The sequence below is a fragment of the Prunus avium genome, chromosome 1 (assembly GCF_965620075.1).
Source record: "Prunus avium chromosome 1, drPruAviu1.hap1.1, whole genome shotgun sequence".
Classification (NCBI taxonomy): domain Eukaryota; kingdom Viridiplantae; phylum Streptophyta; class Magnoliopsida; order Rosales; family Rosaceae; genus Prunus; species Prunus avium.
In genome coordinates, this window is record NC_142284.1 from 34043684 (window position 1) to 34061503 (window position 17820).

General features: G+C 39.8%; 1 protein-coding gene, 1 long non-coding RNA gene and 1 other non-coding gene across 3 annotated transcripts; all 3 read left to right on the top strand.

Moving 5' to 3' along the window:
• Positions 1–849: 849 nt before the first annotated feature.
• Positions 850–956, top strand: LOC148297709 (small nucleolar RNA R71). Its single transcript, XR_015833245.1, has one exon. It is a non-coding gene; the product is annotated as a small nucleolar RNA R71 (small nucleolar RNA).
• Positions 957–12005: 11049 nt separating this feature from the next.
• Positions 12006–13480, top strand: LOC110762420 (uncharacterized). Its single transcript, XM_088247821.1, has 3 exons — positions 12006–12329; positions 12784–12972; positions 13193–13480. Exons 1-3 carry the CDS (start codon positions 12006–12008, stop codon positions 13478–13480), a joined length of 801 nt encoding a protein of 266 aa, XP_088103947.1.
• A 325-nt stretch (positions 13481–13805) lies between these two features.
• On the top strand, positions 13806–16425 carry LOC148297710 (uncharacterized). Its single transcript, XR_015833116.1, has 3 exons — positions 13806–14085; positions 14988–15051; positions 16028–16425. It is a non-coding gene; the product is annotated as an uncharacterized LOC148297710 (long non-coding RNA).
• The last annotated feature ends 1395 nt before the right edge of the window (positions 16426–17820 follow it).

Consider the following 17820-nt stretch of genomic DNA (forward strand, 5'->3'; position numbering starts at 1 on the left):
TCTGATTTGGCATTAGGAGCAGATTGAGAAGTTTTGAGATGTTCCCCTTCTGTAGCCGTGGTCTCCTCCTCTTCATCTTCTACAATCACAACATCATTTGAAAGATTAGAATCAACTTTATTATCAATGATCTTACCTGATCTGAGCACATGAATGGCCTTGGCTTCTTGGTTCTTTGGATTGATCTCGGTTTGGCTTGGCCATTTCCCAGGTTCTCTTTGAGTTATTTCAGCAGCTAATTGGCCTATTTGAACTTCCAATTTGGCAATGGCAGCTTGTGTAGTTTGCTGGAAATTGGATTGGTTGATTGCCATCTGCTTAACTATATCCTCCAATGATGATGTTTGTTGTGGCTTTTGGAATGAAGGGGGATTGGCTTGATTCTGAGTATTCCTCCATAAAAAGTTTGGATGATTCCTCCAACCTGGATTATAACTTTGAGAGTATGGATCTTTTGTTGGACCTTGGTTGTAGGAATTTACCAACTTAGCTTGCTCTTGCACAAATTCTGGATATCCAGCCCCAAGTGGACAAGCTGTGGTAGCATGGTCAGGAGTTTCGCAAATACTACACACTTCCTTCGGAGGGCTTCTTGAGTTTAATGCAAGAAGAGCATCTAGCTTTTGTTCCAGTTTTGAAATCTGCACACTAGAAGCATCATTAGAACCACTAACAACACGTTTACCTCTTGTATCCTTATGTTGGGTCTCCATTGCTATCTCCTCAAAGAGTTCGTACGTTTCTTCTGGAGTTTTGGTTTTATAAGAACCACCTGCAAAATTCGTGACAATATTATGACTAGAAGGGGTTAGTCCTTTATAAAACAAAAGCATTTGAAGCTTCAATGGAATCCCATGATGAGGACATTGATTGAGCAGCCCATTGAACCTCTCCCATGCTTCACAAAACGACTCGTCATCTTGCTGTGCAAATAACAAGATCTTATCCCTAAGCATGTCGGTCTTTTGCGTGGAGAAGTATTTCTCCAAGAACTTCTTTTGAATGGCAGCCCATGTAGTGAGTGAACCAGGCTTCAAAGAATTCAACCAATATTTCGCCTTATCCTTCAAAGTGTATGGAAACACTCTCATTCGAAGTTGATCTTCTGTCACACCTGTCAAGGGAAAAGAACTCACAACATTAAAAATATCCCTTATATGAGTTAATGGATCTTCATTAGGTAAACCATAAAAGGAAGGTAGCATATTAAGATGAGAAGATTTAAGCTCATAATTTCGAGCTACAGTGGGCAGCAAAATGCTTGAAGGAGATGCTGGAATTGTTGGGATATCAAGTTCTCCCATGAACTCATTGGCAGCCATCTCTTCTTCTTCTTCTTGGTCTGAACTTGCTTCCGAATTTGAAAGTGAAGAACCAGGAAGTTCAGTGTGGAGAGCAAGACTTGAAAATGTGGCCAGAGGTTGCTCTTTTGCAGTTGACAACTCTCTTTCTAGACGACTCTGAATTTCAGAGGTCACTCGTCTGGGCTGCAACGAGAGGTCACTCGTCTGAATTTCAGAGGTCACTTGTTCAAGTAATGGCTTTTTAGACATAAACTACCTGAAATAGAAAATTAGATTAATTAGAAACACTAAAAAGAATAGGGTAACCTTGGGCACATAACCAGGGAAGAACTTTCGTTCAGTCCCCGGCAACGGCGCCAAAATTTGTTGTTAATTATTATGTTAACTCGCAATTGTACGGGGCAATTAGTAGAATAGCAAGACAAGTACGAGGTCGTACCCACGAAGACTGAGAAGTTAAAACTAGTTATGTACTTAGCTTACCAAATTCAAGAAAGTAGGAGGTTATGTCTAAAATAGAATTTAAAGCAAGAGTGGTTGTGATTGTTGAACAAAATAAGCAAAATGAAATTGCAAACAAAAACAAGTAAACAAATGTAACAAAAAGTGGTTTTAAGAGATGGAAAACAGATTTGGAGACTAGGGCATTCGAATCACCATAACAATTCAATTCTGGGTTATAAGGAGTCAAGTAACAAGTCTAATTCAGATTCAAAGATTGATTCTAGCTAAAGTATGATTAGGCCATGGTGTTTGGTCCTAACCTTGTGTTCCTAATTCCCTAATTTGATCATTTGTTGTCTAACCTAAAATTAAGCATTAGGAACCCATTAAGCATAGAAGAACAATTTAAACAACCAAGCATGTATCTAATCCCTGTTGTCGAATGTCCATACATACTCTTCCTATTCATAGTTCAATTCGAATTAAAGCATGGTGTCTACTCTTAATTCAAACTAAGATAGTTAACAAACAAGTTCTAATGGTGATCAATCATTCAAACAAGCATGTTAACTTATAAGCATAATGAATAAGAACATGAATCATGAATCAAACTTGAAACTCCAAACTTGAAACTTATAAACCCAGAATATTCATGTTAGGTTACATCGAAGCCCTAGTTATGGATTTAGCTACTCATAATGGAAAAGAAACTAAAACAGAAATGGGAAAACATAATGAATGCCATAAGAGTAGAAAAACCCTTTTCTGAAGTTCTTGTGGTGTCCAATGCTTCTCCAAGAGCTTCTCCACATCTAGAAGGATGTATGAAGGATATGGAGGTGATTTGGGATGAGTTTGAGTGAGTGGTGATGGCTGAGAAAGAGGAAATTCGTAGGGAAATGGAAGGGAGGTTTTCTGGAGCTGTTTTGGTGATTTTGGGGCAGTTTAGAGTATTGGGTTGATTGGTTGAGTGTTTGGGGTTGTGGGAATGTATGAGGATGATTTCTGGATGTGTTGATGGAATGATGGAAGTGTGGAGGATGGCTGAAGTGAAGTTTGTAGCTTGAAGACTCCTCTATTTATAGGGCTAAGAGGGAGGAACATCATGATGAAATCCAACACCACCATTCCTCATTTAATACAACCCATAACTCCCACTTCATCTTGTCTATGTTAGTGTGGTTGGAATCAATCCCATCCCATAATTCTTTTGCTGCACCTCAAGCTTTCTTCACATGGGTGTTCAATTGTGGCTGCCTTTTGCTGCCAACCCATGTGGGTTTTCTTTTGGTTGCTGGAAATAAAAGATGCTGCTGAACCAGGCTTGGTGTATGAAGGCCTGAGATTTCAATATGTATCCAATGGGGCTCAAATTTGGATATATCATAATAGACACCCATTGGAACAACTTTGATGAAGAATGTATTCCCATCTGAGCAGTATAAGTGTACGTTTTGGGCCTTGCAAGTTGACTGCCGAAAATAGACTGGAATGTATGGTGTGCATTTTTATGGGCCCATGGATTGGGCTTGGCTTCATCAATTGATACTTTTTAGCAGTCCATCTTGCAGTTCAGAATCTCTTCTTTCCAACCACATATTAATTGGGCCAATACATGTTGGGAGGAGGAAGTTAAGGCCGAAAAAAATTGCTAACTCAGTCTGCTCGTTTTTGCACCATTTTGCTAACTGAATGATAAACAGAAAAGGGATTAAAAGCACAAGTTTAACTCAATAACATAACCAAATCATAAGCTAGAGGGGTACAAAATGATATACAATTAGGTGTAAGAAATTGGACAATTCAAGTTCAAAGGCAGTTCGTTCCTAATTGGAGTGGTTGGTGTTTTGGGTACTTCTAGAGATCGGATTTCAATCAAACATAACCAAATGACTCCTCCCACCATATTATGATGTTGCCCAAGTTTTGGGCTCGATCCGAAATCAGTAGGTGTAAGAAATTGGACAATTTATCTTCTAAGGCAGTTCGTTCCTAATCGGAGTGGTTGGTGTATTCCATAGTTCTAGAGATCGGATTTCACTCAAAACTAACCATATGACTCCTCTGTTAAGCTCATAATTTCATACATATACATGCCCAAATTTACTTACTTCTTTTGCTTAGTTTCCTAGATTTCTATGTTATTTGCCTCTCTTTGTGTGTTTTGTAGGCAAAAAGAGCAAGAGAGCATAATTCATGCAATTCAAGCATGTTAAGGCCTAATTTGGATGAATGGATGAAGAGCTTAAAGACAAACTCATTTTGGCTACAGCCCCCTGCCAGTCCAGTTCCGTAGGTCACATTACAAGATTTGTTTCAGCAACCTACACAGCTCGGATGAGGCTGCATTCTTCATGAAAGTTGTTCCAATGGGTGTGTACTATAACATATCCAAAATGCAGCCCCATTGGATAAATATGGAGTCTGTTACCTAGCAAACACAGAGCCATGCTCAGGATGGATTTTATCAGCGCGCAAAATGAGTTAGCAATTTGTTTTAGCCTTAACTTCCTCCTCCAACCTTGGATTGGCCCAAATGATATATGCCTGGAAAGAAGACATTCTGAACTTCAAGTTTGAGTGCTTAAAGTCTTAATTTGCTTAAGGGAAGCCCAATTCGTAAGCCCTTGAAGTTGCTGGTCATGCTGACCTCAGAATGAGCTATTGTTTCTGGTTGGAAGCTTGGTCATGGTGAGCTAGGCATGAGCTATTGAGCTGGTTGGAAGCTTGGTCATGGTGACATGAAGATGAGCTAGGGCTGCTGGTGGGATTTATTGGTGAAGTGCATCAACCAATTCAAATTTTCTAATACAAGTGCATCAACCATTTCAGATTTTATAAAACAAGTGTTGTATGCATTAGCCATATTGAATTCAGATTTTTCACTTCCTTAGGCCTATAAATAGGGAGGTTCTCTAAGCTTGTAAACACACCCCAAGGGGGGGAGCTCTCAAACACTTCTCTAGAGCTCCCTTCCCTTCTCTTCCTCAAATTCTCTTAGTTTCATTTTCTAGTTTTCAATTGTTGTAATGAAATCTTTTGTGTTGAAATTTTCCTTAAGTTTTTCTTAGTTCCACTTTACTTTTCATTATGTAAATTCTTTCCTTAAGTTTTCAAGTTGAATTAGTTTCCAAGTTTCAATTATGGTTTTTGTTCTTATTCATTATGCTTATAAGTTAATATGCTAGTTTGAATGATTTATCACAATTTAGGCTTGCATGTTAGCTATCTTGGTTTGAATTAAGAGTATACACCATGCTTTAATTCGAATTGAACTATGAATAGGAAGAGTATGTATGGACATTCGACAACAGGGATTAGATACATGCTTGGTTGTTTAAATTGTTCTTCTATGCTTAATGGGTTCCTAATGCTTAATTTTAGGTTAGACAACAAATGATCAAATTAGGGAATTAGGAACACAAGGTTATGACCACACACCATGGCTTAATCATACTTTAGCTAGAACCAATCCATTAATCTAATTGAACTTGAGAACTTATTTGCTTGAGGTATTTCCTTTTTCTTGTTTTATTTATTTCCTTTTTTTTCATTTCTGTTTTGTGTAGGAGAAATGAATGGGATCATTCAATCCCCAATCCTCGTGGGATCGACCTCGCACTTACATACGCTATACTACCGAACGGCTCGTGCACTTGCGAGTATCACAAGTTGAGGATGCAGCTTAATCCATTTTGGTGCAGCTGAAATGTACACAACAAGTTTTTGGCGCCGTTGCCGGGGATCGGTAACATTGTTTGATTCTATTTGGCTTTCCTACTTTATTATTATTATTTTTTCCTTAACTGGACAATTTCAAGTTTTAAAGTTAATGACGTTAATGGACAAGTTGTGTTTGTAGTCCAACATAAAAGGACAATTGCCCAACAAGCAAGAGAACTGGGTTTAAGTCCCAGCTTACACAACCCATTGGTGCTTGTTGCTTTGAAGCATGGAATTGGACTTGTGTTGATTTTTCCTTTTCATTTTTAGTTTTTTTTTTTTATATTTCGTAATCCTTTAATTCCGTTTCAAGTTTTTGTGTGTGTTTGTTTTAGCAATGTAAATAGCTCAATAAAAATGGAGAGAGATGGCAACTTCAAAGATAGGAAGTGTGGAGTAGTGGGAGAAGTCGCGACGTCCAAATGCATCACGCTCGACCTAATCGCTTCAAGGGGGAGCATTTCAATCCTTTCTCTTTACTTGTTATTATTTTAAATTTCTGTTTCTTTTTTTATAAAAATTTAAAAAAATAAAAAATTTAAAAATTTAAAAAGATTTTTCATATGAGCTGACTTATGGTAACTCCAGTGAGCACTTCCGTCAATACAGTGTCTAGGAATTCTTTAGGCGACACCTTCGCTGTCTAAGAAGTTTGGGTTTTAAGCGGGACCATTGTGACCCGTCCAACCTTCCCGGATCCCCTGGCTGTGTTTTCTGAGGCCCTTAATTGGTCATCCGTGAGTTGCTTATATATTCATTTTTTTTTTCTTTCTAAACCTTCTTCTTAACTTTTCCCCTTATCATTTACATGTTCTCAATCATCTTTACTTTGCTTTAACATTGAGGACAATGCTTCATTTAAGTTTGGGGGTGCTGGAAAGTTTTTTAGTTTGTGTGTTTGTGTTTGAAAACGTAGGCTTCTTCATTGCTAAATTTTTTTTTTCTGCTACTGTTTTGAAAGTTTGGTCCGCGCTGTGTTCTTCATTTTTTCATGCTGAATCCAACGACGTAAAGAACGTTAAATTTGACCAAGTGGTTTGAAAGTTACATGTCAAAACAGATTATATGTTGAAATTGAGCAGAATAGCAATTTGAAACCTCACGTTTTTCTTTTATGTTTCTTTTCTTTGAGTCATTTTCAGTTTTCCTTCCCACACCAATGATAAATCTTGAGTCTAACTTCTAATATGGCTCTTAGGTATTTGATAAGCATTATGTTAGGTCTGAATCTTATTCTTTTGCTAGCTAAGTCTCACATAATTATGCTTGAGCTTTCTATGCACTTTAGCCAAGATTATACAACTCTTGCATGTCTTACCCAATTGTATGCATTTTTGCTTGTGTGATTCACTGGAATGTCAAGTTTATAACTAAGATATGATTTAGGCCATCTTTGTTAAGCCTCTTTCTTTTTCCTCCATCAACCCATACAATACATATTCCATTGTAAACCCTTTTGTGCCCAAACACTTAGCCATTTCTTTCTATCACCTTATCATCCATTAAACATCCTACCATCTAGGGAACATGTAGAGTATGATTGTATTTGAGATTGTAATGTATTCAAGGCAATAAATGAGCTATAAAAAATTGAAAATAAAAAGAGAAAAGAAGTGTGGCCAATGTAGTCACGACCCTAGGGTGATATAAGGAGAAATCAAGGTGATCTAGGGTAAAGAGCCGCAAAATTGGGCCAAATATTATACAAAGTGTGTAAATATCAAAATCAAATTGTGAAGTGATTCAATTGCAAAATCTGGAGTTGTGAGCTATTCAATTTATGTGCCTTACATTTCAAATGTCAATGATCTTGTTTATATGACATGCTCTACTTTGTTCCTTAGACTTTGTGTTTCAATATCCATTCCTTTTCTAACCATTACATTACATCCATGAGTAAAGTCCTATTGATTTTGGTTTAGCTTGGCAAACTTGTGTTCATTCTTGCAGGAATTCATATCGTTGTTTGAGAAGCATGAGTTGTATCTTCATGGCTATTTCACACACACACCTTGAGCATGATTTTTTGTGAGATTGTGGTAGCACTTGAATAATGTTTAGAACTTCCTTAGTGCTTGTTTTGTTCCTTGTTGAGCCATGTCTATGAAGTTTAACATTTTTGTCCGGTTGGAAGGTTAACGGTTTTTGTATTTTGTTTTGTTTTGTTTTGCTTAAGGGCTAACAAATCTATTAAGTTTTCTAACTACTTTGTTTTGTAGAGTCAGTAAAACATTTGTGGGTATCGTATCTGTTAAACCCTTAGGAGACACAACTCCTCCTACTAGGGATACCTAGAGGTTTAAAGGCTTGTTGCATAGGCTCAATGCAATCGAGTTACCTACGAAAGTGGTCTAGTTAACTTCTTGTTTTGTTTTTAGCTTTGTTTTTCTTTTGTTTTGCTCGAGGACTAGCAAAATCTAAGTTTGGGGGTGTGTTAAGCTCATAATTTCATACATATACATGCCCAAATTTACTTACTTCTTTTGCTTAGTTTCCTAGATTTCTATGTTATTTGCCTCTCTTTGTGTGTTTTGTAGGCAAAAAGAGCAAGAGAGCATAATTCATGCAATTCAAGCATATTAAGGCCTAATTTGGATGAATGGATGAAGAGCTTAAAGACAAACTCATTTTGGCTACAGCCCCCTGCCAGTCCAGTTCCGTAGGTCACATTACAAGATTTGTTTCAGCAACCTACACAGCTCGGATGAGGCCGCATTCTTCATCAAAGTTGGTCCAATGGGTATTTACTATAACATATCCAAACTTCAGCCCCATTGGATAAATATGGAGTCTGTTACCTAGCAAACACAGAGCCATGCTCAGGATGGATTTTATCAGCGCGCAAAATGAGTTAGCAATTTGTTTTGGCCTTAACTTCCTCCTCCGACCTTGGATTGGCCCAAATGATATATGGATTGAAAGAAGACATTCTGAACTTCAAGTTTGAGTGCTTAAAGTCTTAATTTGCTTAAGGGAAGCCCAATTCGTAAGCCCTTGAAGTTGCTGGTCATGCTGACCTCAGGATGAGCTATTGTTTCTGGTTGGAAGCTTGGTCATGGTGAGCTAGGCATGAGCTATTGAGCTGGTTGGAAGCTTGGTCATGGTGACATGAAGATGAGCTAGGGCTGCTGGTGGGATTTATTGGTGAAGTGCATCAACCAATTCAAATTTTCTAATACAAGTGCATCAACCATTTCAGATTTTATAAAACAAGTGTTGTATGCATTAGCCATATTGAATTCAGATTTTTCACTTCCTTAGGCCTATAAATAGGGAGGTTCTCTAAGATTGTAAACACACCCCAAGGGGGGGAGCTCTCAAACACTTCTCTAGAGCTCCCTTCCCTTCTCTTCCTCAAATTCTCTTAGTTTCATTTTCTAGTTTTCAATTGTTGTAATGAAATCTTTTGTGTTGAAATTTTCCTTAAGTTTTTCTTAGTTCCACTTTACTTTTCATTATGTAAATTCTTTCCTTAAGTTTTCAAGTTGAATTAGTTTCCAAGTTTCAATTATGGTTTTTGTTCTTATTCATTATGCTTATAAGTTAATATGCTAGTTTGAATGATTGATCACAATTTAGGCTTGCATGTTAGCTATCTTGGTTTGAATTAAGAGTATACACCATGCTTTAATTCGAATTGAACTATGAATAGGAAGAGTATGTATGGACATTCGACAACAGGGATTAGATACATGCTTGGTTGTTTAAATTGTTCTTCTATGCTTAATGGGTTCCTAATGCTTAATTTTAGATTAGACAACAAATGATCAAATTAGGGAATTAGGAACACAAGGTTATGACCACACACCATGGCTTAATCATACTTTAGCTAGAACCAATCCATTAATCTAATTGAACTTGGGAACTTATTTGCGTGAGGTATTTCCTTTTTCTTGTTTTATTTATTTCCTTTTTTTTCATTTCTGTTTTGTGCAGGAGAAATGAATGGGATCATTCAATCACCAATCCTCGTGGGATCGACCTCGCACTTACATACGCTATACTACCGAACGGCTCGTGCACTTGCGAGTATCACAAGTTGAGGATGCAGCTTAATCCATTTTGGTGCAACTGAAATCTACTCAACATCCTCCCACCATATTATGATGTTGCCCAAGTTCTGGGCTCGATCCGAAGTCAATAGGTGTAAGAAATTGGACAATTCAAGTTCAAAGACAGTTCGTTCCTAATTGGAGTGGTTGGTGTTTTGGGTAGTTCTAGAGGTCGGATTGCACTCAAAGTTAACCAAATGACTGCTCCAACCATATTATGATGTTGCCCTAGTTTTGGGCTCGATCTGAAATCAATACGTGTAAGAAATTGGACAATTCAAGTTCAAAGGCAGTTCGTTCCTAATTGGAGTGGTTCGTGTTTTGGGTAGTTCTAGAGATCAGATTTCACTCAAACTTAACCAAATGACACGTCCCACCATATTATGTTGTTGCTCAAGTTTTGGGCTCGATCTGAAATCAATAGGTGTAAGAAATTGGACAATTTAAGTTCAAAGGCAGTTCGTTCCTAATTGGAGTGGTTGGTGTTTTGGATAGTTCTAGAGATCAGATTTCACTCAAACTTAACCAAATGACACCTCCCACCATATTATGATGTTGCCCAAGTTTTGTGCTCGATCCGAAATCAATAGGTGTAAGAAATTGGACAATTTATGTTCAAAGGCAGTTCGTTCCTAATCGGATTGGTTGGTGTATTCTATAGTTCCAGAGATCGGATTTCACTCAAAACAAATCAAATGACTCCTCCCACCGTATTATGATGTTGCCCAAGTTTTGGGCTCGATCCGAAATCAATAGGTGTAAGAAATTGGACAATTCATGTTCAAAGGCAGTTCGTTTCATATCGGAGTGGTTGGTGTATTCCATAGTTCTAGAGTTCGGATTTCACTCAAAACTAACCAAATGACTCCTCCCACCATATCATGATGTTGCCCAAGTTTTGGGCTCGATCCAAAATCAATAGGTGTAAGGAATTGGACAATTCAAGTTCAAAAGCAGTTCGTTCCCAATTGGAGTGGTTGGTGTTTTGGGTAGTTCTAGGGATCGGATTTCACTCGAACTTAACCAAATGACACCTCCCACCATATTGTGTTGTTGTCCAACTTTTGGGCTCGATCTGAAATCAATAGGTGTAAGAAACTGGGCAATTTATGTTCAAAGGCAGTTCGTTCCTAATCGGAGTGGTTGGTGTATTCTATAGTTCTAAAGATCGGATTTCCTTCAAAACAAACCAAATAACTCCTCCCACCATATTATGATGTTGCCCAAGTTTTGGGCTCGATCCGAAATCAATAGGTGTAAGAAATTGGACAATTCAAGTTCAAAAGCAGTTCGTTCCTAATTGGAGTGGTTGGTGTTTTGGGTAGTTCTAGAGATCGGATTTCACTCAAACTTAACCAAATGACTCCTCCCACCATATTATGATGTTGCCCAAGTTTTGGGCTCGATCCGAAATCAATAGGTGTAAGAAATTGGACAATTTATGTTCAAAGGCAGTTCGTTCCTAATCGGAGTGGTTGGTGTATTCCATAGTTCTAGAGATCGGATTTCAATCAAAACTAACCAAATGACTCCTCCCACCATATTATGATGTTGCTGAAGTTTTGGGCTCGATCCGAAATCAATAGGTGTAAGAAATTGGACAACTCAAGTCCGAAGGCAGTTCGTTCCTAATTGGAGTGGTTTTTGTTTTGGGTAGTTCTAGAGATTGGATTTCACTCAAACTCAACCAAATGACTCCTCCCACCATATTATGATGTTGCCCAAGTTCAGCAAGTGTCAGTTTTGGTTGGACAGAGTGAGCTTCTTGGGGCACGTGTTTTCTGCAGAGGGTGTTTTTGTGGATCTCCATAAAGTTGAGGCAGTAGTGTATTGGCCACGACCAACCAATGTTACTGAGATACGGAGTTTCCTGGGGTTAACAGGTTACTATCGTCGCTTTGTGGAGGGTTTCTCTATTATAGCAACAACTCTCACTCGTTTGACAAGAAAATGCATCAATTGGAATGGTCAGATGAGTGTGAAGAGAGTTTTAACGAACTCGAGAACAGGTTGACCACCGCTCCGGTATTAACACTTCTGGACGAGACAGGAAACTTCGTAAAATACAGTAACGCATCCTGACAAGGAGTAGGTTGTGTGCTGATGCAGCATGGTAGGGTAATTGCTTATGCTTCTAGACAACTTAAGAAGTATGAGTTGAACTATCCTACTCATGATTTGGATCTTGCCGCAGTAGTGTTTGCTCTGAAGTTTTGACGACACTATCTTTATGGGGAAATGTGCTAGACATTTAAGGATCTTAAGAGTTGAAGTATCTGTTCACCCAGAGGGAATTGAACTTGAGGCAAAGGAGATGGCTAGAGTTATGAAAGACTATGAGGGAATTATCGAGCATCACCCAGGGAGAGTAAATATGGTAGCTGATATCCTCAGCAGGAAGTTCTCGGGATCGGTACCTCATTTTCGAGGGAGGTGTCTGCCATAGTTGGTGGAAAGGAGGAAATTGAGAGTTGGGCTAGGTATGGATGATCAAGGAGCACTGTTAGCTACTCTCAATGTGAAACCAGTGCTAGTGGAGCGATTAAGTAAAGCTCAGTCTCAAGATCCACTAGTTCGTATACTGAGATTAGAGGTTGAGAATGGCACTAGGACATATTACTCAGTAAAGAATGATAGGACTTTGATGGTAGGAACAAGATTGTATGTTCCTGAGGATGAGACCTTAAAAAGGGAAATTCTTGAGGAGGCCCATTGCTCGGCCTTTGCCATGTACCTTGGCCACACCAAGATGTATCGTACTCTGAGAGCATTATTGGTGGCCTTTCTGGAAGAAACAGATTGCAGAGTACGTCAGTAGGTGTTTAATTTGTCGGCCAGTCAAGGCAGAGTGGCAGAAACCATTCGGATTGTTGCAACCACTTTCGATTCCCGAGTGGAAATGGGAGCACATTACTATGAATTTTGTGTTCAAACTTCCTCGGACAAAGGACAAGGATGATGGAATATGAGTAATTGTGGATCGACTCACTAAGTCAGCTCACTTTCTGCCGATGAGAGCAAACTATACCTTGAATAAGTTGGCCAAGATTTTTATTGATGAGATAGTGAGACTCCATGGAGCATCAGTGTCCATTATTTCCGATAGAGGTCCTCGGTTCACGTCCCATTTTTGGATGAAGTTACAGGAGGCATTTGAGACCCAGTTGCAGTTCGGAACTGCGTTCCACCCCCAGACAGATGGTCAGTCTGAAAGGATGATTCAGACTTTAGAAAATTTGTTGAGAGCATGTGCATTGCAGTTTCGGGGTAACTGGGATGAGAAATTGCCACTCATGGAGTTTGTCTATATTAACAGTTTTCAGGAGAGTATAGGAATGTCACCATTTGATGCCTTGTACGGGAAACATTGTAGAACACCTTTGTATTGGGATGAAGTGGGCGAGCACAAGTTACGGGTATCTGGGGATGTTGAAAGGACAATGAAACATGTATAAACAATTAGAGAAATGCTCAAGGTGGCCCAAGAAAGACAAAAGAGTTACGCAAATAACAGGAGGAAAGATCTTCAGTTTGAGGTTGGTGACTGGGTATTTTTTTGAAATTGTCGCCTTGGAAAGGCATAGTGAGATTTGGGAAACGAGGAAAACTAAGCCATCACTATGTTGGGCTATATGAGAATGTTTAGCGTGTGGGCCCAGTAGCTTACAGACTGGACTTCCAGCAGATATTTCCCGTCTACATGACGTATTTCACGTATCTATGCTCCGAAAGTATATTTCAGACCCATCCCATGTCTTGGAAGAACAACCCATAAAGTTGAAGGATGATTTAAGTTTTGTGGAGCAGCCTGTTCAGATTATGGATCGGAAGATGCAACTGCTTCGATCTAGAGAGATTCCACTAGTGAAGGTCTTGTGGAGGAGTCACGATGTGGAAGAGGCCACTTGGGGACCTGAAGAACAGGTGCTGGCCCAGTATACTTACCTCTTCGAGTGACAAGTACGTAAATTTCGAGGACGAAATTTTCATAAGGGGGGTAGATTGTAACAACCCAAACCTTAATTATTATTTAACTATTAATTTAATGAAGGAAAAGACTAAACTACCCTCGGAATAATTTATTAGGTTTTAAGTTGACTTTTTGACCGAGAAAGAATTTGGAAAATCCACTTGTACCATTGCATAGAGCACGACAAAACGAGTCCGTAGAAACGTAATGGGCTCAATTCCGAGTCGTATTGAAGATAATACGATCAAAATACGAAAAAGGGCAAAATTGAAATTTTGGAAAAAAAAGTCAGATTTTTAAAAAAACCAGATTTCTTCTCTCTCTCCTCACTCTCTCTCTCCCCACATCTCTTCTCTCTCTCCCTCTCGATTGTTCAGCCGCCACCCTCCCCAATTTGCAGCCACCTCCAGCCGCCACCACACCTCACCGGACCAGCCAAGGAAGCACCGCCGCCACCTCCGCAACCCAGCCAGCCTGCTCCGCCGTCCAGCTGCCACGAAGCTGCCAGAAAAATAAGAAAATCGCGGCAGATTTTCTCCGATTTGCAAATCCCTCAAACTCCCTCCTCCGGCCACCAAATCGGACGGATTAGGTATGGTTTTTCGACTGGTTTTCATGCTCTAGCTGATGGTTGGGTAGGATTGGAGAGATTTTCAGGTTTAAGAGGTTAATTTTTGAGTTAAGTTTCTGCCGAGCTTAGGATGCCGGAATCAGTCACTTCCGGTCACTTTTTGGCCTTAGTCCAAGAACAAAAGTGGTTCCAAATTTGGTGTTTTACCTAGACTAGGAGTTTGGGCCGGCGGTTTAGAGATTTTCCGGTCGCCGGAAATTGTTAGGCACACCCACGCGCGGCCGGCGCGTGGGCGGAGCGTGGGCCAGGTAGCAGGGACCACTCTTGGTCCCAGAACGATCCTAGTGTCCTCACGAGCGCGTAGGATTTCGCGGATCTCAATTCGGATAACGTTTGAACCCCGAACGGATCTCGCATAGTGTGCGTTTTCCGGGTTCAATACGTTCGGACCGTTGGATCGTAGTCAAACTGGAGTATGTCGTTCTAGGTAATTTCAGGATCGTGTAGGATTCAAAGGATCGTCAATCGGAGTCTCGGATACTCCGAAAAGGCCAACCCTAGGGCTAGGATTACAGAAAATCACTCATACGTCCGATCGTGCGATCGTGAGCAATCCAACCGTCCGATCAAGACCAAACTTTCGGGACATGTGTCCTAGGCCTATTGGAACCTCTAGGAATGATCGGATTGGAATTCTGAGGTCGTGGACCCCACGGGGTCCCGAGTTGACTTTTAGGGACTTTATCGCTTTTGAGTCCCGAGATACTTCTAAAGCGTGTCCACTGAGAGGAAAAGCTAATGTGGGCATAGGAATGACTTTTAAAGTGATGCACGCACTTTTAGGAGCCGGGGGTCAGGGTTTTTAATTTAATATTATTTTCCTGAGCAGATTTATTAATAAAATATTCATGATGGTTATACAGGCACCCGGGCACCAGGTGACCCGCAGGAGGGACCTTCAAAGGGTCCAGCTAGCTCAGAGTATCTGTGAGTGGACTGTTTGTTTTATAAACGTTTTATGCATTTTTATTTCATTATTTGATCTTGAATAAGTTTTACTGAATACAGCTTTCCTAGCATGACTTGATAGATTTAAATATTTCTGTGTATTTATGTGCTGCCTAGTGGAACATTTAAAAAGGGATTTGGAAAGTTAGAACTGAGGTATTATCAGATTAAATGGCAGCAGGATTTAAGGAATAGTTTTATAAGTAGTTTTATAAACTTTAATCTTTTTCAAGAATTATATATATATACATTTATTTTAAGCCACCATAGGTACCCAAGGTTGCCTTCAGTATAATAAATGTTGCCTCGGAAATAAAGTTGCCTTCGGAATAATATTATGTTGCCTTCAGTTATAATGATGTCGACGGACATCCAGTTGCCTTCGGGTATGTCAGCATGCTTGACACAGCCCCACGAGTCTCGGGGACGCTCGAACCGTGTGGTGCTAGGATTGCGGATCAGGCCGACCAAGTGTCCCCTGAATTCTGCTAGGATTGCGGATCAGGCCGACCAAGTGTCCCCTGAATTCTGCTAGGATTGCGGATCAGGCCGACCAAGTGTTCCCTGAATCTGCTAGGATTGCGGCTCGGGTGACTTGTGTTTCCCGAGGTCTGCTAGGATGTGTCACTTCGGTGGCACAAGTATGGAATTGACGGATTATATGGAATTGACGGAAAATAAAGGAATTGACGGATTATAAGGAATTGACGGATTACTAAATGGGTACACCTAGGTGGTAGATTTAAAGTGTTTTCAATGTTTTCAGAGACTTAATAATTGATCAAGTATATGATTGATATATATATGATTACATTGATTTCAGTACAATTACGAATAAAGAAATGTTATAGTTTCTTAACTGTTTTTACAGAGGGGTTAGTATGTTCTTATACTATTTTTTTTCTAAAACTTTGTTTTTGGTCCACTCACCCTTTTTAATGTTTTGCGCCCCCAGGCAGTAAGCGTGCACAGTGAGCCACCACCGGGCCGAGTCCATCTTCTGCCACCTTCCTTGACTAAGTAGGATTTTGTTTAATTATTTTATACTTGTACCCTAATCTGTGTAGAGCTCTGATATTGCCCTAGAACACTTGTCTAACTGTTAGTATGTAAATTTTTGGTATGCTGGCAGTTGGTGTATATTTTTATATGCATGTTTGACAGGTGTAATCTTGGGATTGGTTTAACTGCAGGGGAGACCTTGCTGAATTTTTCAGCAAAAGTCAAACCCCAGTTTTAGAAAGTTGACTGGAAGGGCAATTAGGTCTTTGGTGCTCGGCACTTGCCAGGTGTCGGACACAAACAGGGTCCGGCTCGGATTCCAAAGTGGAATTTGGGTCGGGTCCTGTCATGACTCCTCCCACCATATTATGATGTTGCCCAAGTTTTGGGCTCGATCTGAAATCAATAAGTTTAAGAAGTTCAAAGGTAGTTCGTTTCGAATTGGAGTGGTTGGTGTTTTGGGTAGTTCTATTGATCGGATTTCACTCAAACTTAACCAAATGACTCCTCCCACCATATTGTCTTGTTGCCCATGTTTGTGCTCAATCCGAACTCAATAGGTGTAAGAAATTGGACAATTGATGTTCAAACGCAGTTCGTTCCTAATCGGAGTGGTTGGTGTATTTTATAGTTCTAGAGATCAGATTTCACTCAAAACTAACCAAATGACTCCTGCCACCATATTATGATATTGCCCAAGTTTTGGGCTCGATACGAAATCAATAGGTGTAAGAAATTAGACAAGTCAAGTTCAAAGGCAGTTCGTTCCAGATTGGAGTGGTAGGTGTTTTGGGTAGTTCTAGAGATTGGATTTCACTCAAACGCAGTTTGTTCCTAAACGGAGTGGATGGTGTATTCCATAGTTCTAGAGATCGGATTTCACTCAAAACTAAAAAAATGACTTCTCCCACCATATTATGATGTTGCCCAAGTTTTGGGCTCGATCCGAAATCAATAGGTGTAAAAATTGGACAATTCAAGTTCAAAGGCAGTTCATTCCTAATTGGAGTGGTTGGTGTTTTGGGTAGTTCTAGAGATCGGATTTCACTCAAACATAACCAAATGACTCCTCCCACCACATTATGATGTTCTCCCAGTTTTCGACTCGATCCGAAATCAATAGGTGTAAGAAATTGGACAATCCAAGTTCGAAGGCAGTTCGTACTTAATTGGAGTGGTTGGTGTTTTGGGATGTTCTAGAGATCGGATTTCACTCAAACTTAACCAAATGACTCCTCCCACCATATTATGATGTTGCCCAAGTTTTGGGCTCGATCCGAAATCAATAGTTGTAAGAAAATGCACAATTCAAGTTCGAAGGCAGTTTGTTCCATATTCGGGTGGTAGTCGTATTTGGTAGTTCTAGAGATCGGATTTCACTCAAAATTAACCACATGACTCCTCCCACCATATTATGATGTTGCCCAAGTTTTGCGCTCGATCCGGAATCAATAGGTGTAAGAAATTGGACAATTCAAGTTCAACGACAGTTCGTTCCTAGTTGGAGTGGTTGGTGTTTTGGGATGTTCTAGAGATCGGATTTCACTCAAATTTAACCAAATGACTCGTCCCACCACATTATGATGTTGCCCAAGTTTTGGGCTCGATCCAAAAGCAATAGGCGTAAGAAATTGGGCAATTCAAGTTCAATGGCACTTCGTTCCTAATTGGGGTGGTTGGTGTATTGGGTAGTTCTAGAGATCCGATTGCACTCACAATTAACCAAATGACTCCTCCCACCATATT